Raw genomic sequence first — 21,994 nt, 5'->3', positions numbered from 1 at the left:
ATTACAGAATGCTGCAGAACATTCAAAGCATTTTCTTATTTACAACAAAAACAACATGTCTGAAGTGATTTGAATGTAAAAATTGTTCGATGATCGAGCTTGTTTAAGTCACCCGCCTCTTTTCATAGGACACAAAAGTTACCCCATATTACCTATGCATTTCATACCATAACTAATTTGCTCTTACTGTAGATATAAAATTATAATATAATTCATACATTCATTTGTGTACATTGAATTAAATGAAAGTTGAAATAATTACAACACATTTTTGCATCAAGTCCACCCAATATAACCTTTATTGCTTGTTCGTTATTACATCAACTGTGGCCTTGGCCTATGTAACAAAATGTTGAATAGGCAAGCACCTGAGCGGGGAAAAGTATGAAAACCAGCATCATTTCAGTGTTCTGTATGTGTTGCCTATGTACAGTGCCTTCCGAAAATATTCACACCCCTTGACTTCATCCACATTTTCTTACAAAATGGGATTAAAATGGATGTAATTTACTTTTTTTGTCCACGATCTACACAACACAGTCTGTAATGTGAAAGTGGAAGAAAAATGTTAAATGTGTAAAAAATGTATGAAAAATAAAAACACTAATATATATCTTGATAAGAATTCAACCCCCTGAGTAAATACTGTACATGTTAGAATCACCTTTGGCAGCGATAACAGCGGTGAGTCTTTCTGGGTAAGTCTCTTCAGTTTTCCACTCCTGGATTGTGCAACATTTGCCCATTTATTCTTTTCAGCTTTTTTCAAATTCTATCAAATTGGTTGTTGACCATTGCCCGACAACCATTTTTAGGTCTTGCCATAAGTTTGCAAGCAGATTTAAATCAAAACTGTAACTCGGACACTCATGGATATTCACTGTCTTCTTGGTAAGCAACTCCAGTGCATATTTGGCCTTGTGTTTTAGGTTATTGTCTTGCTGAAAGGTGAATGGATCTCCTAGTGTCTGGTGAAAAGCAGACTGAACCAGTTTTTCCTCTAGGATTTAGCCTCTGCTTAGCTCCATTCCGTTTCTTTCTTACCTTGAAAAACTCCCCAGTCCTTAACGATTACAAGCATACCCATAACATGATGCAGCCACCACTATGCTTGAAAATGTGGAGAGTGGTTCTCAGTTATGTGTTGTATTGGACTTGCCCCATAGTTAAATTGCTTTGCCACATTTTGTGCAGTATTACTTTTATGCCTTGTTGCAAACATGATGCATGTTTTGGAGTATTTTTAATTCACTCGTTCAATTAAGTTATTATTGTGGAGTAACTGCAATATTGTTGATCCAGGCTTAGTTTTCTCCTATGCAGCCATTAAACTCTGTAACTGTTTTAAAGTCACCATTGGCCTCATGTTGAAATCCCTGAGCGGTTTTCTTCCTCTCTGGCAACTGAGTTAGCGTGAACGCCTGTATCTTTGTAGTGACTGGGTGTATTGATACACCATCCAAAGTATAATTGATAACTTCACTATGCTGAAAGAGATATTCAATGTCTGCTTTTTTTAAATTTATTTTTTTATAAACCTGACCTTCTTTGCAAGTCATTGGAAAACCTCCCTGGTCTTTGTGGTTGAATCTGTTTCAAATACACTGCTCGACTGAGGGACCTTACAGATAATTATATGTGTGGGGTACAGAGATGAGGTATTCATTTAAATATCATGTTAAACACACAGTGAGTCCATGATTGTTAGGACATTTCTTTACTCCTGAACGTATTCAAGCTTGCCATAACGAGTGGCGTAGCAGTCTAAGGTACTGCAAGGCGTCACTACAGACCTTGGTTTGAATCCGGCTGTATCGCAACCAGGCCGTGATCGGGAGTCCCATAGGGCAGCGCACAATTAGCCCAGCGTCGTCAGAGTTAGGGAAGGGTTTGGCTGGGGTAGGCAGTCATTGTAAATAAGAATGTGTTCTTAACTGACTTGCCTAGTTAAATAAAGGTTAAGTAAAAACATTAAAAAAACAAAGGGGTTGAATACTTAATGACTCAAGATATTTCTGCTTTTCATTTTTAAATCATTTGTAAACATTTCAAAAACATAATTCCACTTTGACATTATGGGGTACTGTGCGTAGACCAGTGACCAAAAACATCTCAATGTAATCAATATTAAATTCAGGCTGTAACAACAATGTGGAAAAAGTGAAGGAGTGTGAATACTTTCTGAAGACACTGTATCTTACCCTGGGTCATTTATAGAGCATTTAATCAACAATACAATGATCCCTTATAAGGGATGAAAAAATGAGCACAGCAAAACATTGTCACAAAATATGTCTTGGATATCCCTTATTCTTCCACTTACCTTCACATTTGAGGTGTGAAAACTGTTTAAAACACAACCACGCGCCTGAGACAGTACAATACAACATATTTTAGAGTTTCTCAATTGGAAAAACTGCATTTAGCAAGTTAACATGTTCAACATGTCTTTAAGACAAAATAATAAAAAAAAAAAAAGTTATATCTTTGCAACAATGTACCTTCAAAATATTAATTAATTAGCTCAATAAATAAGTTTGTTAATATGAACAACTTCGCAAAAGGCAAAATGGGACATATAAAATGTGGGATTTCACCATCAAACAGTTTTGTCGAGTTGACTATGAAGCCCTGTCTGTCCTAAGCGGTGTCAGCAAATGAGTGTATACTTTCACCTGGGGTGTAGTCATTAGTGCACAGCACACCGTAGCAAATGATAGCTAAACATTTTGCAAAAGGACAAGTTCAGTTTAGTCCTTCCCCGTTTTGGTCGTTTGCTTACGTTTGGTTCCTAGTGAACCCTTGACCTGTTCAATGTGTTTGGGGGTATGGGGAGTGAGTGTCTTTTCAAAGGAATAACAAAAACACAACAGGAAATTAGAGGTGCACTGATACTATCAATGATGGTACTCTGGCCGATACGGTATCTGTAAATGCCAGCCAAAACAAAGTTCAGATACCAAGCTGACATATTGCAGTGAGTATCTTCACTTTAGCCGAGATCACGTCACCACTTCTTAGAATAATTTTTTTAGAAGCATTTAAAATAGGTTTTTATGTGGTATTATTTGTTTATTGTATTATATTTGGTTGATTAGGAGGTAGCGTTGATTGAACTGGGTTAAAGTTACTGATGTAAAAAGTAAGTACCGGAATATGAAATCCCCAATAGAAAGTACTTGGTACTCGGAACAATCAGCAAGAAATGGTAACGGACAGCTTTATAGGAAATGTATATTACGGGCGGCAGGGTAGCCTAGTGGTTAGAGCGTTGGACTAGTAACCGGAAGGTTGCGAGTTCAAACCCCCGAACTGACAAGGTACAAATCTGTCGTTCTGCCCCTGAACAGGCAGTTAACCCACTGTTCCCAGGCCGTCATTGAAAATAAGAATTTGTTCTTAACTGACTTGCCTGGTTAAATAAAGGTAAAATAAATAAAAAAAGATACTTGTGCTTCAAATGAGCTAGCTTTGAGCTGGGCTTGTGTTTGATTATGCTTCCTCTCCATTGACTTTTCAATCTCTTTCCACCATCTCTTTTTTTCTCCTCCCTCTCTTTTTCCCTCCCTTGTTCTTAAAATCCATCGTCCTGGTCTCGCCGTGACAGTATCAGCTGCCTCCTGGGACCACTCAGATGAGGGATGCTGGGCGGTGCGTCCCCCTGCACCCCAGAGTCCAGTTTGGGTGTGGAGGTGTAGCGAGGCCCCATCTGACCCATCTGCAGTCCCCTGACGTCCCTGTGCAGGGCGGGGTCGCTGGGGATGGAGCCGAGGCGTGCCATGCCCATGGGGGGGCTGGCCCGGTCCAGGCGGGGGTTGCTGGTGCTGCTGGGGGACTGGGGGTCAGCACTGAAGTACAGTGTGGAGCTGGACAGGGTGGTGCTGGGGCAGAAGTATGGCTCGGGGCTGTCCCCGAACACCGATTTGCCCTCGGGCGAGCTGCGCTTTAAGGAGTCAGACACCGGCGACTCCAGTGGGCTCTGCATGTCCTCCAGGCTGTCCTCGCTCTCCTCCTCGCCAGGCGTCTCGGCGGATATGGGCTCATCGCTGGCGCTCTGGAACTCCTCCTTGCAGTCCGAGAGGGGTGCTAGGCCCACCTTAGTCCCCTGCGATTCGGACACCGAGGCCCCGGAGACCCCGTCGTAGTTGCCCCCACACGCCGTGGTAGTCCTGCCGCCACCTGTACCCGTGGCCTCCGAGTTACAACAGTAATCGTCCTCGTCCATGTTGGCCACCACGCCACCGGAGCCATAGGCCCGGTTGATCTTTCCTATGTCACTCGTTTTTAGTGCCAAGCGAATCAGGAGCCAGTGGTGGTGGCGGCAGAGGCACGAGTTACCCAGCCTGGGACCGCAACTCCCAGGATGCTCCAGGAGGGAGCCGGCCACGCCAGAGAGGGAGAAGCTGCCGTGATTGTGCAGGGAGGAGGGTGCGGCCTGGGGGAGGCTCTTGTCACCTCCCCCACCCCCCAGGGAGTAGGAAGACTCGCCCTGCTCTAGGCCCTCCAGGCAGGTGGAGCCCATGTGGTGGTTGCGGTGGCCGAGGCCATGGCCTGTGGCGATCTCAGTGGACTTGGGGTGGAGGAAGCGGTAGTACAGGACTAGAGAGGTGGCGCCTGGAGTAGGGAGAGATAAGAGAGGGGGAGACTTAGAAACACGCTCTGTGTGATGCAGATTATTTGAATGGACAGTGACGTACAATACTGAACAAAGTATAGTATTCATTAAAGGTTAAGGCTAAGGGTTAAGGTGATGGGATTGAAAGTTCCTTATGGGGTTCAGTTGCTTGTGTCTGAAGCTTGACATGGTGCCTTAGATAGATAGACAATGTATCCCTTACAGCCATGAACATGACTAAATATATTTTAGGTTTCTCTTGTATCAAACATTTGCCTTAAATTAAATGTAAATATAAATTTTAGAAGTACTTGTTTTCTTTTAACACAATAGGTTTTTAACATCCTCTTTGTTCTGTGCACAGGCATCAGGCATAACAGGGGCTTAAACTAAATGCTACATAAGGGGGAGAATCCAAAGAGTGACTCACCAAGCAGGAAGCTGCTCAGCACAGCGATGGGGAGGGTCATGCTATCCCATGATTTCTCACTGAGGAAGTCGGACGCTGCCACTAGTAGGGTGGTGTTCTCTAGTAGCATGGCCTATAGGAGAAGGGGTCAGAGGGAGGTCAGGAGAAGTCATGACAGGACTAAGACAGGACAATGGAATGCAAGGACAGAAAGTGCGTGTGTGTGTGTGCGCATCTGCAGTTATGTGTGTGCCCATATGAACATGAGTGAAATAATAGGCCCCCCCAAAAAATACAAAACATACAACTCGTCAAAAAGACACAGGGGTGAACGCATAAGACAACGAATGACACCAAGCAGCAGGAGATTCAAACAGAACTCAATTAAATTCGATAGATCTTTATTGTCCCTGAATGGCAGTCCTCGTCCTCCTATTCATCATATGTACCACTTAGAAGCAGGAAATTGAATCGGAACATGCACAAAAATCTGAATGAATAGAATTAAATTAAACAGATCTTTCCTATTGTCTCCAACGGGCAATTCAGTTGCAGCATACTGAATTTCTCCTCTACTGAATTCTTTCTTCCTGGCAACTGAATTCTTCCTGGCAACTGAACCTTTTTTGGAACACCATTATTTTTGTCTTACTGAGATTTACTGTCAGGGCCCAGGTCTGACAGAATCTGTGCAGAAGATCTAGGTGCTGCTGTAGGCCCTCCTTGGTGGGGGACAGAAGCACCAGATCATCAGCAAACAGTAGACACTTGACTTCAGATTCTAGTAGGGTGAGGCCAGGTGCTACAGTCTCTCTCTCTCCAATTAAAGTCCAAAGGATTTATTGGCATGGAAAACATATGTTTATATTGCCAAAGCAAGTGAAATAGATCATTAACAAAAGTGAAATGCAATGGCAGTTTCCACCTCATTTTGTGGGCAGTGTGCACATAGCCTGCCTTCTCTTAAGAGACAGGTCTGTCAATAGCAAGGCTGTGCTCACTGAGTCTGTACATAGCCAAAGCTTTCCTTAAGTTTGGGTCAGTCACAGTGGTCAGGTATTCTGCCACTGTGTACTCTCTGTTTAGGGCTAAATAGCATTCTAGTTTGCTTTGTTTTTTTTTGTTAATTCTTTCCAATGTGTCAAGTGATTATCTTTTTGTTTTCTCAAGATTTGGTTGGGTCTAATTGTGTTGCTGTCCTGGGGCTCTGTGGGGTCTGTTTGTGTTTGTGAACAGAGCCCCAGGACCAACTTGCTTAGGGGACTCTTCTCCAGGTTCATCTCTCTGTTTGTTGATAGCTTTGTTATTGAAGGTTTGGGAATCGCTTCCCTTTAGATGGATTTACAATTTAGAGTCTCTTTTCTGGATTTTGATCATCGGACTAATTCTGCTCTGCATTAATTATTTGGTGTTTTATGTTGTACACAGAGTTCTCAATTTGGTGTTTGTCCTATTTAGTGAATTCTTGGTTGGTGAGCAGACCATAGAACTCACAACCATAAAGGGCAATGGGTTCTATAACCGATTCAAGTATTTTTAGCCAGATCCTAAATGGTATGTTGAATTTTTTGTTCCTTTTGATGGCATAGGCCTTTCTTGCCTCGTCTCTCAGATCGTTCACAGCTTTGTGGAAGTTACCTGTGACAGTGATGTTTAGGCCGAGGTATGTATAGTTCTTTGTGTGCTCTAGGGCAGCGGTGTGTCGATGGAATTTGTATTTGTGGTCTTGGCAACTGGACCTTTCTTTGGAACACCATTATTTTGGTCTTACTGAGATTTACTGTCAGGGCCCAGGTCTGTCAGGGCCCAGGTCTGACGGAATCTGTGCAGAAGATCTAGGTGCTGCTGTAGGCCCTCCTTGGTGGGGGACAGAAGCACCAGATCATCAGCAGACACTTGACTTCAGATTTCGGGTGCTGCAGTCTCTGTGTCTCTCTGTCTCGTACGTACGTACCACGTAGAAGCCGGCCATGCGAAAGCGCGAGGGTCCGTCTTTGACGTTGAGGAAGAGGAAGATGTGGACCAATCCCAGCGCGACGTTGAACAGGCGCCAGCGCCAGGGTCCGGTGCAGATTTCCGGTTGCTGGGCGACCAGCCAGAAGGAAGCCGTGAGCCAGTGGAAGCCTGAAGGTCAGCGTAAAAATAGATAACTAGCTGAGATTACTGGTTAAAGTTGATTCTGATATGATTAAGATATATATTTTTTATTATCCCAATTAGGGTGTGGTGCCTGGCCACAAACAAATGGAGATTTTAAAAAGGATGTGCAGAGAGAGAGAGAGAAAAGAAGGAGGAGAGAAAGAAAGTGGACCGGTGTTATTTTGTTGTGTTTACTCAGGGAACTTGGTTGTAGTAAATAATGCATCAATGCAGATTCCAGATCCTTTACAATCATCTGACAGCACAGCCAATCAAAATGGTCAATTATAATCAACTGATTTAATAAACTCATTTGACCTACAATTGACCTCTACGTGCATTATACCAAATTTATGAAACCTCGGGTTAAATTAGAAATAAATACATATATATTAAGTAAAATCAATAAAAGGCATCTATCTTCTTGATGCAACACATGTTGTCCTTCAAAGCTTGTTCCTTGGCAACCAGTTCTCACCGTCATGACTAACTAGGCAAGTCAGTTAAGAACAAATTCTTATTTAAAATGATGGCCTACCAAAAGGCAAAAGGCCTCCTGTGGGGACGGGGTCTCAGGAGTCTGGTGGGAGGAATGGAATAACCCCCGTTTCCTGGGCAGAAGTCTAATTAGCATGATACAAAAATCCCTATACAAATCTGTCAGTTTAAGCTATCTGTTTGTTTAACATTGGCTGCGTCTCAATCCACCGCATCCGCCTTTGTAACACTTCTACATCTGTGGTGAAAGGTGACAGAGCCAGAGCGGTGTTGTCAAACCATGAGACATCCTGAAAATCTGTCTCCTCTGGAGCGTCCGAATGGTTTGGAATACAAACTACAATGAGATGACTCTCACAAACACGACGGTGTTCTCTGTTTTGCTCGACGACCCCCACAAGCGTCTTGGGTCTCGTCTGAAGTCGGGTCAGCCGATCTGCCAACTTCTGTCTGTAGCGTCCGAGCAGTTTGGGCTACACACTAATATGACCTCTCTGTAGAAAGGTGAGACTCTCAGGATGTTGGTTGTTTTGCTCTAGGAGCCCACGGACCTCACAAGACTTGTCTGAAGGTCCCTCAGTACTAGTTGACAAAATGAATGGAAGTATACAGTATATGGAGACTAATCTTTCTTATATCTCTCAGATATGGGATAGACACTTCGGAACAAACTTCCATTCGATTTTTGGGGGGGAATATCTGTTCCATGTAGTGAATATGTTATTAAATGCATTTGTATGGGCTAATAGCAGTAAGGCCAAAAATATTTTTTTATTCAAATTTTTATGTTTTTTATACTTCAAGGGGTCTTAAAATTCAAAAACAAATAGAAAAATGATCCTTCTTAAATAAATCTCTACCCTCCCTCCCTCGTTCTCTTTGTCTCCCTCCCAGGTCGCTCTCTTTCGCTCTCCCTTTCTCTCTCTCACCTGCCACTCCGCAGGTCCACCAGTGGAAGTAGCGGGCGAAGGACATGAGGCTTGCCACACGGGCGCCCAGCATGCCCGCCCTCCACAGCAGCTGGCACAGCAGGGCGGCCGGGGGCATGGCCAGGTGGCCCGGGCGGATCAGGCAGCATGCCCGGCTGAACAGCACCAGCGCCCAGGACAGTGACAGCAGGCACAGGCCTGCGCACACCGCTACTGTGGAGAGGGATGGGTGGGTAGGGGAGTGGGGGAGAGAGAGAGAAATTTAAGACATGTTTTAAGGTATACAGACATTTTTGGGTACAAAAATGACATGGTATTTACTAAGAAAATGGCATGTATAGTACATGTTGTTTAAGTGACTGGCTGTTAACAGCCTTCTCAAAGGGTCCCAGCCTAATTCAATTCAATGAACATTCAGGAGTCATCAGCTCTTTAGGATATGAAAATATATTTACCCAACATTATTACATCATCACAGACATATGCAGGGAAAATGTTCTAAGTAATTATTCAGGACAGGGCTAGTATAAACTACAATAGTACCTCACCACAGGTTACAGACAGCTTTTTCATTACTCCCAATCCAACTCAACCCTAGATCTGGGGCCATATGCTTCTCAGAGTGCTGATCTAGGATCAGCTCCCCCACTGTCCATGTAATCTTATTCATGGTGATATAAAAGGCTAAACTGATCTTAAAACAGCACTCCTACTCTGCGGCACTTAAAAAACATACCAGTTAGGAGACCAGGGTTGTATGTATCAAGTGTCTCAGAGTACGAATACTGACTTAGGTTCAGTTTTAACTTGTGGATCAAAATTAACAAGATCACATGGATGGGACCTGATCTTAGATTAGCACTCTATGAATACCAACCCACTAAGAGATAGTAAAATTGTAATTATTACATAGTAATTAATTAGATATGATGTAGGCTACATGTTTGTTTCTTTGTAATGAATGAAATGAAGCATCACCTGGGTACAGTGGTGTCTTACCTGGGGAGTGGAGTTCCACGTCAGTGACAGCTAAGACGTAGGTCTGCAGCAGTGTCTGAGGGAGGGTGAGGACCAGGGCCTCCAACAGGCGGAGGGCGGACACATCGGCCTGCTGCATCACAGCCGCCCCGAGCTCCCCCGCACTACCCTGCATGTCCCATACGGATATCATGCAGTCCCACAACCTGCCAGACGGGGGAGACAAAGAGCAATGGCTGTAATACAGAGCTTGTGCAATGGGGGCAGCGCTAGAAGGTAGTTGGTTATGTATAGTGGATGTGGATGATGATGTGTGTTGGTGGGATTGTGTGTCTGCAATTTAGATATGTAGAATTCTAAAGATGATCTACACATAAAATGCAAAAATTGTAGGTTTAATGACGTAAACCTCTCAAGGTAACCTCTAATGCCCATCACTTCCAGTATAGTACTAGAGGGCAGATAGGACAGGATATCTTATTTATCCAACTAAGTAAATCAGTGGCTGGTTTCAAAATGATTGTTACTTTGAAATATTCTGAGCTGAAAGCAACTTCTCTGTCAATTTATCATTCTGAGGCAGATCGTTCTGTTGTCAGGGTCCTGTTTTTTAAGGCACACTGTAACAAAACGTTCAAAAGCATTTTGCAACAGAAAACAAAAGCGGACATTTCTAATCGGTCAAGTTCAGCTAGTAACCTACACATTTCAATCAGTTTTCTTACATTTTGTGCCTATTGAACATACCCAGGTGTAGCGATTGTTCAGGTGGGCTCACCTTTGGAAGATGCCCAGTTGCAGCACATGTGTGAGGGTCAGGAACCAATAGTGGTCTTCCCCATCGTCACGGTACCACCTGAGACTCAACACCTGGACCAGTATCCCCGGCAACAGGAAGGCGAGGGTCATCCCCGCCCACTGCGTTTCTTCATTCCATAGGTAGAATCCTACACAATAGATCACTTTATAGATCACACACACAGAGGGAAGAAATAGGTATATTATACATTTATATCCATGTAATAGTGTATCAGTGTACTACAAGGTCTATTTACCTACATACAGAATATATTGGTTACGTTCTGTACAGTCTATGGTGGGGGTGAATGGTGATACATTCCATTGCACACAATGCCAGTTACATAAATGAACAAGTGAGGTGAGTGACTTAGTGAGTGAGTGGATGGCTGGATGAATGAATGAATGGTATATTTGGAAACAATCCCCTCTGCCTTTATTTCACAACAAAAACAGACATGTCGAAGCCATATCAAATGTATTGATCATTGTTAATTAAATGCTATGTATGTGTATGCCTCTTGGCCACACACTTGGCAAGGGGAGAGAAGAGCTCTTGATGGCTAGATCTGGATTATTTCTGTTTTATCCATCAGGACTGACTGTCTCTGTTGGTGGTGCCCTAGAGAGGCTCTCATGATAGTTTATTTGGATCCACATTAGCTACTGTACATGCAGCAGCTCCTCTTCCTGGGGTCAACATAAAACGTACAAATACATGACAAAGTACAGAACCGTTATAGACGAGCATAAGATATTAAATTCCCCTGAAAATAAATATTAGTTACATATTGAAGGCACGGTAGTTTTATCCGGTGAAAGCCATCTGTGTGGAGGCCAAAGTTGCTTCGCGTGCAGTCCGTTGCCTTCGCTGGGGCTCTCTGACTTGTGCTACTTGTCCATTGGGTTTCCAAAGCCACAAAGTCAAAATTGTCTATCGTAAAAATGTATGGAAGCAAAAATGTGGTTTTTGGTCTTAATGTAAGGTTAGGAATACGTTTAGCAGTGTGATTAGGTTGGGGTCAAGGTCAGGGTGAAAATGACATTTTTAGAACGCAATTTTAGAAATGGGAGGGGTTTGTGACTTTGTGGCTGTGGTAACTAGTGACGACCTTGTCATTGATCTGCTTACTCTACACAAGGATGCACGGCGCCCCTTTCCCGGATAACGGCGCGGAGGAGACCTTCGTGCCCTTCGACTGACCCGCGTGTGATATGCATACAAAAACTAAAAACATCTCGGTAGAAATAAAGGCTAGCCTTCAACTTACAACACCGCAATGAAACTGGCTATACACGTATAGAGAATGAAACAGAAAGGTCGGTGGTAAATTCGTGCAATGTTACCGGGCCACATTCACATTAACGTATGCACATACAGTAGCTAGCTAGCTAATGTGGCTAACGTTACTAGCCTAATGTTAGCCAAGTGATGCTGAACTGTACCCGACGAGTAACGTTAGCTATCTAAATACGCATTCCATGAAGTCCATAATAACACATTTTCCCGGAAAACAAGAGCTCTACCATTGCATATAACTAATTGAAGGTCACTAACGCAGTCCAATGCATGACTGAACATGCTGTGAATGAGGCAGAATACAGTGGCTAGGCTACTGTAGCGTTTGGTATCCCACTTACGCGCGGTCCTTTCAGCCAGTATCACCAGCCCCGACACACCAAAAAGGATGGCCTGGCACCACGCAATCCAGGACCCACTCCGGGCCACCACGGGCATCATATGGGCGACAGGCCCAGTGTTTATCATGATACGGAGACTTGGGTGCCGCGGGAACCAGCCGGGGACATTATTATTGTCATCCTTCTCCCTTGGTGGATCCCGTTACCTACCAGTACTCGTCCTCCGGGCTGGCTCCCGTTTAAAAATATTTGACGTCACTGCAGTTTTTAAAGAGGCAGTGCACTACACGGTAAAGTAAGTGTTGTTTAAACTCCTTATTGTCACATTGACGTTGAGACGTTACACCTTTTCATCTGGTGGCTATCCTGATTTAGACAGGGCCGGCCCTGGACGTTCTGCCGCCCTAGGCGAGACAAACATCTTAGCTAAAAGTCGGAGGAACAGAACATAATAGCAGCCCAATTAATAGGCCTATGCTACAAATGAAACACCATTTTAGCACATCTGGTTAGTAGGCTATATAATCAGTTCAATGTCAATAATATAGCCTAATATTTTCAATCTAAATTACATTGTTAAAATCACCAATGTCCTGGACGTTCTGCCGCCCCAGGCCAGACAAAAAATAATTACATCTTAGACATCCTTATGAATCTAAGCATGGCACTTTCAAAAGTTACCTTTCCACCCAGACAGAGGCTCTACTGACGCAGAAAACTGTAAGCTTCAAATGCTGGCTACTGGCTACAAATGTTGTGTAACCCAACAACAGAAGTGCTTCCCTAAAAGCTGCCTGGGTTTAAACAAACATATTATATTTTCAGAAAGAGAAAATCTCAATTAATAGGGACAGAATAGCAAAGTAAAAAAATGTATCTCATTTTCTTTGCAGAAAGAGAAAAGCTCAATTAATAGGGACAGAATAGCAAAACATTTTTTTTATCTCCTCGAATATTATAGACTGTGGTTTAGCTTCAGATTGTCATAGAGAGGAATCAATATATCCCCATATGCATCGGAGTCCCGTCTTTCGCGGGCATTTTAGAGCTTGTTTCTACCATAAGGCATCGTTATAGAACGCTTGCTATAATCTGGATACGTTATATGTATTTATTTAAAATACACAAAACAATAGATATCCTTTTTTGCCTTTTTCTTTAACCAAGGGTATGTGATACCCTCACTCAATTCGAACCCTGGTTTTAGTCAAACACACCAAGCCCTTCCCAGACACGGAGTTATTTAATCAGTACATGCGACAGTATTGGATTATTTGGCTATACCGACATCTATGGACAGGATAATTGTGTCTGTCAAACAGGTAGGCTGAACACTTATTGTTTGGAAGATGAAGAAATAAGCTCCAATTATCTATGTCATTCTATGTTTATGCCCATAAACATTTTTGGTGCACTTTAACCCCTGCATCGGAGAGTTACATTGTTGCTATCACTATGCAACCTATAGTTGGAAAACGAAGTTTTTTATTGATAATATCCCACCTGTTATCACACATGGGACGACCCCATAATTGTTACAATTAAAATAACAAGTTTATATAACATATTTAACATATATTTTATATTACTGTAGAACTGTAAAACAGTAAGATAATTTGAGCTTTGGAAACAACTGCTGTCATAAATTCATGGCGGGGGTCGTTTCGCTGGAGCAGTGTAAAATAACCTTTATGTCAATGACCCAGCCTTAATGAATTTAGTTTATTTACATATCGAATGTTATTGTCCAACATCAGTTTCAGAATGTATTCATTTCGTCTCCACCGAGAGAGGCCTCTTTCCCTTGCTTTGGTGCTGCATTGCAGTCAGCGATGTGTCCTCTCGGTAGCTGTCCATGGTCCTGATTCTTCCAGTCCCTGGTTCCATCCCCCGGTTCCATCCCTAACCAGCGCAGATTTGCACTCGTTTGAAAAAAGTTTGCAGCAAAAACAAAATGCTGCATCGTTTTGCTTGGAATAGACTAGCCTTGCTCTCTCCCCGCTCGCCATCCTCCTATAGTAGTGGGCCACCGAAAACTTTCGTTGCCCCTCATCTCTTGTGAAATTCCCCTCCTTATCCTGATGTGGCCCTGCCTGCCTGCACTAACATATCCTGTAAAGATCCACTCATTTATTTTGGCCACTCACTGGGCTCTTTAATGTTTTTTGTTTGGGAGTCGGATTTAGTAGCAGCACCACCACTGTCATCGGGCGACGAATCTGAGTGTGGGTCCAAGATAGTAGGGTCTTCGCCGGCATTGTTTGGAGGTGTGACTAGGCCTGGTGCGACCACCTGTTCTTGTCCAGCCAGGGAGCTGTCATCATCGGTGGAAGTGCATGGCTCGGACTCCTCCGGTTTGCCCTCTTCGAGCAGGGGCTCGTCGTTCTCGGCGAATGAATGGCCTGTCCTCGTAGGCTGGTCATTCTCCACACCGGCTGGTGGACATTGCTGCCCACTGATACATTTCACCAGCGAATGTCTTTGGTTTAGAGATTGTGCCTCTTTTCCCATCGTTTTTGTCTCTTAGACATGATAGCAAATGGTTTCACATCTCTATAGATTACTTTTAGTTAAAATGATATCCACTAGTAGTTGCTAGCTAACTTTACAGGCTACTGCCTTAGTCACCAATCGTCTTCGTCACATATTAACATAAAAGAATACAATTATTTAATTGGCAGATTCATTTTGATTAATGTTTCACAATTGGATAATCCCATATAAACACACACATCATCACATAGCTACCAAGGACAGTGCGAGTGAACTTCGGGAGAAGCGGGAGGGGGCGGGAACTGCAGCAACGCTATGAGCTGGTGGCTGGGGTGCCGCTGGCGGTGAAGCAGTGAAGCCAATTTAGCAATTTTGTTGCTAGATTTAGCAACTTTTCAGGCTACCATGGCAACATTTTTTTAAACAGCACCTAACAACACATTTAGCTACTTTAAAAAATGTATTTGGAACTTTTAGCAACTTGTGAAAAGTGACTCAAACGCTAAAATGCACACATTTTCCCTCTAAATGACACAAACACGATTCTCTGTCACACACTCAGTCACAACACACGTGCCTGGCTCCAAAGTGCACTGTGAGTAACGTCAGCAGCAGGCGCTCAGCTCGGGCACGGAAGCAGCAATTTCAGGTAGGTGAAACACTCGATGTCCAGCATGTGCACCTCGTCCACAAACAGCACCCCACGGACCAGCTCAGCCACACCCTGGTCAATGTAGCGGTTTACCACCTTGTTGATCTCAGCTCGCAGCTTGTCTGTGATCTCGGTCTTCTTGGGCTTCATCAGCTGTCCCATCATAGACAGGATATCTTGACCTCCCTGTGGTCTAGCATTGGCAATATCCAGGTCGTGTAGCTTGACGTCTTGGATAATCTCATTCTTCTTGTGGACGTCCCCCTTAGGCAGCGGCACGTACTCCTCAGCCTCCAGGTCAGCAATTTCAGCAAATTGCAAATCAATGTTGGCTGACTGCAGCAGCAGTCGTACTGGTTCGATGAGCCAAACCCAATGAATGTAGCTACCCTGTCATTTTCATTGATCTGTTTGTCAGTGTCCGCAGAGTAGGCTACCCTGTCATTTTCATTGATCTGTTTGTCAGTGTCCGCAGAGTAGGCTTCCCTGTAATTTTTTGCATAAAATATAATAAAGGGTGTGCGCACTTGCGTGTCCCATACCAGTAAAACATGTAATCTCACCACCAATAATGATATGGGTGTGCTTGTTGCATGTCACGTCGGAGCTTCTCAAAGTCAGGGGGCGCTGTCAACAGTCAGGGGGCACTGTCAACAGTCAGGGGGCTGTCAACAGTCAGGGGCGCTGTCAGCAGTCAGGGGGCTGTCAATAGTCAGGGGAGCTGTCAACAGTCAGGGGTACTGTCAACAGTCAGGGGCGCTGTCAACAGTCAGGGGCGCTGTCAACAGTCAGGGGGCTGTCAACGGTCAGGGGCTGTCAACAGTCAGGGGCTGTCAACAGTCAGGGCCTGTCAACAGTCAGGGGGCGCTGTCAACAGTCAGGGGGCACTGTCAGCAGTCAGGGGCTGTCAATAGTCAGGGGAGCTGTCAACAGTCAGGGGGTACTGTCAACAGTCAGGGGCGCTGTCAACAGTCAGGGGCTGTCAACAGTCAGTGGGTGCTGTCAACAGTCAGGGGCTGTCAACAGTCAGGGGTGCTGTCAACAGTCAGGGGGCTGTCAACAGTCAGGGGCGCTGTCAACAGTCAGGGGCGCTGTCAACAGTCAGGGGCTGTTAACAGTCAGGGGTGCTGTCAACAGTCAGGGGGCTGTCAACAGTCAGGGGGTGCTGTCAACAGTCAGGGGGGGCTGTCAACAGTAAGGGGGTGCTGTCAACAGTCGGGGGGCTGTCAACAGTCAGGGGGCTGTCAACAGTCAGTGGGCGCTGTCAAGAGTCAGGGGGGGCTGTCAACAGTCAGGGCCTGTCAACAGTCAGGAGTCGCTGTCAACAGTCAGCATCTCATCTCTGGTGTCACATCCAACGTGGATCCATATTTGGATCGATATTTTATGGTGTTTTCAAGACAACAGGGAATAATACAAGGTCAAATCATGACATCAGTAATCTTCAGGTTGGAAAGTCGTAGTTCTAGAAAGAGTTCGTTCCAGAGTTGGAGTTGGATGACCGTTCAAAACTATTTTTCCCAGTCGGAGCTCATTTTGTTAGAGTTCCCAGTTTTCTTGAACACACTGAAGTCAAAGGTCATAGATTTCCCAGTTCCCAGTTCCGAGTTGTTTTGAATGCGCCATTAATGCTCAGAGGGAGACAGCGGGGTTTTCCCTTTGAGTCAGGAAACAAAACTCCTCTGTAGAGACCCGTGGTGAATGCATTGTCTTTAGCATTCGGTCACATGACAGCTCGATCAGCTGTTTGATTTCACTTACCGGCATGTCAACGGAGCCAGGACCACAGTCAAACAGATAGCGAAGTAGGTCCCAAAGTGCTCTTCCAAGCGTTGGACGTGACCATTCATTACTTGTGTAGGACTCTTACTGTTAGAAACATGCACAGCCAAGGGAAGGGCACATGGTTCACTTTTTAAAGACTCTGTCCAGTAAAAATGATTTCCTTTGAATCCACTGATTTGGTCACTCATCTGTAGAAAGTTTTAGTATTTCCCCTGCTTGCATTCAATTCGTTCAGTTTTACCAAATATCTCTGTCACATGGTCAAGGAGACTTTTTCTTGTCATTACACGGAAGGTCAACAGTCTTATTCTCAATGCATAAAATCCTTCCAACACTCCCCCTCGATAACCACCAAGCCATTGCCATGCTCTGATCCCATATCTAAACATAGTTTTGCAAACGACAATGCAGAGGCCTGCCTGCCATCCCGCCATAGATGAAGCCCCATCTCTGCGATAGCCCAGCATTCGATCCCATGGAATCTGTTTTTCGTCAGTTGTCAGCAGCACACTGAACATCGCCAGTGCAGTTTCATGCTTGGGAATCGTGAGACAGTACAATATGTTGTCGGGAATAGCATCCCCCGACATGTACAGCAAACAAAGGTCAATGCATGGGCATCTCATATCAATTACAGACGGTAATATCAAGGTCTGCACAAGTGTGTGGTTTCATAGTGTAGTGGGCATAACCATTCACCATGGGAATGATTTAATAGTGTGTGGTTTCATAGTGTAGTGGACCTAGTCATTCACCGTGGGAATGATTCAATAGTGTGTGGTTTCATAGTGTAGTGGACCTAGTCATTCACCATGGGGATGATTCAATAGTGTGTGGTTTCATAGGGTTGTGGACCTAGTCATTCCCCATGGGAATGATTCAATAGTGTGTGGTTTCATAGTGTAGTGGACCTAATCATTCACCATGGAATGATTTAATAGTGTGTGGTTTCATAGTGTAGTGGGCCTAGTCATTCACCATGGGGATGATTCAATAGTGTGTGGTTTCATAGTGAAGTGGGCCTAATCATTCACCAATTTTATTGATTCAATAGTGTGTGGTTTCATAGCGTAGTTAGTCATTCACCATGGAATGATTCAATAGTGTGTGGTTTCATTACATAGTGGGCCTAGTCATTCACCATGGAATGATTTAATAGTGTGTGGTTTCATAGTGTAGTGGACCTAGTCATTCACCATGGGAATGATTCAATAGTGTGTGGTTTCATTACATAGTGGGCCTAGTCATTCACCATGGGGATGATTCAATAGTGTGTGGTTTCATAGTGTAGTGGACCTAGTCATTCACCATGGGAATGATTTAATAGTGTGTGGTTTCATAGCGTAGTGGGCCTAACCATTCACCGTGGGAATGATTCACTAGTGTGTGGTTTCATAGTGTTGTGGGCCTAGTCATTCACCATGGGAATGATTTAACAGAGTGCGGTTTCATAGGGTAGTGGGCATAACCATTCACAGTGGGAATGATTCAATAGTGTGTGGTTTCATAGTGTAGTGGACCTAGTCATTCACCATGGGAATGATTCAATAGTGTGTGGTTTCATAGTGTAGCTAGTCATTCACCATGGGAATGATTCAATAGTGTGTGGTTTCATAGTGTAGCTAGTCATTCACCATGGGAATGATTCAATAGTGTGTGGTTTCATTACATAGTGGGCCTAGTCATTCACCATGGGAATGATTCAATAGTGTGTGGTTTCATAGTGTAGCTAGTCATTCACCATGGGAATGATTCAATAGTGTGTGGTTTCATTACATAGTGGGCCTAGTCATTCACCATGGGAATGATTCAATAGTGTGTGGTTTCATAGTGTAGCTAGTCATTCATCATGGGAATGATTCAATAGTGTGTGGTTTCATTACATAGTGGGCCTAGTCATTCACCATGGGAATGATTCAATAGTGTGTGGTTTCATTACATAGTGGGCCTAGTTATTCACTATGGGAATGATTCAATAGTGTGTGGTTTCATTACATAGTGGGCCTAGTCATTCGCCATGGGAATGATTCAATAGTGTGTGGTTTCATAGTGTAGCTAGTCATTCACCATGGGAAGGATTCAATTGTGTGTGGTTTCATAGTGTAGTGGACCTAGTCATTCACCGTGGGAATGATTCAATAGTGTTTGGTTTCATTACATAGTGGGCCTAGTCATTCACCATGGGGATGATTCAATAGTGTGTGGTTTCATTACATAGTGGGCCTAGTCATTCACCATGGGAATGATTCAATAGTGTGTGGTTTCATAGTGTAGCTAGTCATTCATCATGGGAATGATTCAATAGTGTGTGGTTTCATTACATAGTGGGCCTAGTCATTCACCATGGGAATGATTCAATAGTGTGTGGTTTCATTACATAGTGGGCCTAGTCATTCGCCATGGGAATGATTCAATAGTGTGTGGTTTCATAGTGTAGCTAGTCATTCACCATGGGAAGGATTCAATTGTGTGTGGTTTCATAGTGTAGTGGACCTAGTCATTCACCGTGGGAATGATTCAATAATGTTTGGTTTCATTACATAGTGGGCCTAGTCATTCACCATGGGGATGATTCAATAGTGTGTGGTTTCATTACATAGTGGGCCTAGTCATTCACCATGGGAATGATTCAATAGTGTGTGGTTTCATAGTGTAGCTAGTCATTCATCATGGGAATGATTCAATAGTGTGTGGTTTCATTACATAGTGGGCCTAGTCATTCACCATGGGAATGATTCAATAGTGTGTGGTTTCATTACATAGTGGGCCTAGTCATTCACTATGGGAATGATTCAATAGTGTGTGGTTTCATTACATAGTGGGCCTAGTCATTCGCCATGGGAATGATTCAATAGTGTGTGGTTTCATAGTGTAGCTAGTCATTCACCATGGGAAGGATTCAATTGTGTGTGGTTTCATAGTGTAGTGGACCTAGTCATTCACCGTGGGAATGATTCAATAGTGTTTGGTTTCATTACATAGTGGGCCTAGTCATTCACCATGGGAATGATTCAATAGTGTGTGGTTTCATTACATAGTGGGCCTAGTCATTCACTATGGGAATGATTCAATAGTGTGTGGTTTCATTACATAGTGGGCCTAGTCATTCGCCATGGGAATGATTCAATAGTGTGTGGTTTCATAGTGTAGCTAGTCATTCACCATGGGAAGGATTCAATTGTGTGTGGTTTCATAGTGTAGTGGACCTAGTCATTCACCGTGGGAATGATTCAATAGTGTGTGGTTTCATTACATAGTGGGCCTAGGCATTCACCATGGGAATGATTCAATAGTGTGTGGTTTCATTACATAGTGGGCCTAGTCATTCACCATGGGAATGATTCAATAGTGTGTGGTTTCATTACATAGTGGGCCTAGTCATTCACCATGGGGATGATTCAATAGTGTGTGGTTTCATTACATAGTGGGCCTAGTCATTCACCATGGGGATGATTCAATAGTGTGTTGTTTCATTACATAGTGGGCCTAGTCATTCACCATGGGGATGATTCAATAGTGTGTGGTTTCATTACATAGTGGGCCTAGTCATTCACCATGGGAATGATTCAATAGTGTTTTGTTTCATTACATAGTGGGCCTAGTCATTCACCATGGGAATGATTCAATAGTGTGTTGTTTCATTACATAGTGGGCCTTGTCATTCACCATGGGGATGATTCAATAGTGTGTGGTTTCATTACATAGTGGGCCTTGATGATTCAATAGTGTGTGGTTTCATTACATAGTGGGCCTTGTCATTCACCATGGGGATGATTCAATAGTGTGTGGTTTCATTACATAGTGGGCCTTGTCATTCACCATTGGAATGATTCAATAGTGTGTTGTTTCATTACATAGTGGGTCTAGTCATTCACCATGGGAATGATTCAATAGTGTGTTGTTTCATTACATAGTGGGCCTAGTCATTCACCATGGGGATGATTCAATAGTGTGTGGTTTCATTACATAGTGGGCCTAGTCATTCACCATGGGGATGATTCAATAGTGTGTTGTTTCATTACATAGTGGGCCTAGTCATTCACCATGGGGATGATTCAATAGTGTGTGGTTTCATTACATAGTGGGCCTAGTCATTCACCATGGGAATGATTCAATAGTGTTTTGTTTCATTACATAGTGGGCCTAGTCATTCACCATGGGAATGACTCAATAGTGTGTTGTTTCATTACATAGTGGGCCTTGTCATTCACCATGGGGATGATTCAATAGTGTGTGGTTTCATTACATAGTGGGCCTAGTCATTCACCATGGGAATGATTCAATAGTGTGTTGTTTCATTGCATAGTGGGCCTAGTCATTCACCATGGGAATGATGCAATAGTGTTTTGTTTCATTACATAGTGGGCCTAGTCATTCACCATGGGAATGATTCAATAGTGTGTTGTTTCATTACATAGTGGGCCTTGTCATTCACCATGGGGATGATTCAATAGTGTGTGGTTTCATTACATAGTGTAGCTAGTCATTCACCATTGGAATGATTCAATAGTGTGTTGTTTCATTACATAGTGGGTCTAGTCATTCACCATGGGAATGATTCAATAGTGTGTTGTTTCATTACATAGTGGGCCTAGTCATTCACCATGGGAATGATTCAATAGTGTGTTGTTTCATTACATAGTGGGTCTAGTCATTCACCATTGGAATGATTTAATAGTGTGTGGTTTCATAGGGTTGTGGACCTAGTCATTTACTGTAGGAATGATTCAATAGTGTCTAGCCTTTGACACGATTATAACTGATGAGTTATGGTGATGCCCAACTTCTGTAGGATTCCAGTTAAAGAGCAAATGCAGTTCAGTTTAAAAGTCTAAAGATGAATTTAATGGAGATGATACATGGCAGGGAATGATTGACAGTTGACATGACATTGTCTTGAATTGAGGCTTGGTTGGCTTTGTATGAAGTGTGGTTTATCTAAAAGGAGACAAATGTGCAAATAATATCGGGCAATAACAGCAATGAACAAACATAATCGTCTGGCCATAATCAATGACAATATGGAAATGCAATAAGCATATGAATGGGTAAAGCTA

At 43.5% G+C, this 21,994-nt stretch overlaps 1 protein-coding gene across 1 annotated transcript; it reads right to left on the bottom strand.

Annotated features, from left to right (window-relative positions):
• Positions 1-281: 281 nt before the first annotated feature.
• On the bottom strand, positions 282-12,229 carry LOC115139564 (XK-related protein 5-like). The gene is made up of 7 exons (XM_029677095.2): positions 12,008-12,229; positions 10,347-10,530; positions 9,590-9,774; positions 8,591-8,803; positions 6,979-7,148; positions 5,046-5,157; positions 282-4,614 (listed from the first exon to the last, which is right to left on the bottom strand). The coding sequence occupies exons 1-7, from the start codon at positions 12,132-12,134 to the stop codon at positions 3,575-3,577; spliced, it is 2,031 nt and encodes a 676-aa protein (XP_029532955.1). The 5' UTR covers positions 12,135-12,229; the 3' UTR covers positions 282-3,574.
• Between the last annotated feature and the right edge of the window lie 9,765 nt (positions 12,230-21,994).

Source organism: Oncorhynchus nerka, linkage group LG13 (genome assembly GCF_034236695.1).
Source record: "Oncorhynchus nerka isolate Pitt River linkage group LG13, Oner_Uvic_2.0, whole genome shotgun sequence".
Lineage (NCBI taxonomy): Eukaryota > Metazoa > Chordata > Actinopteri > Salmoniformes > Salmonidae > Oncorhynchus > Oncorhynchus nerka.
Note: the sequence above shows the minus strand (reverse complement) of the source record. Positions and strands in the feature narration are given on the sequence as shown.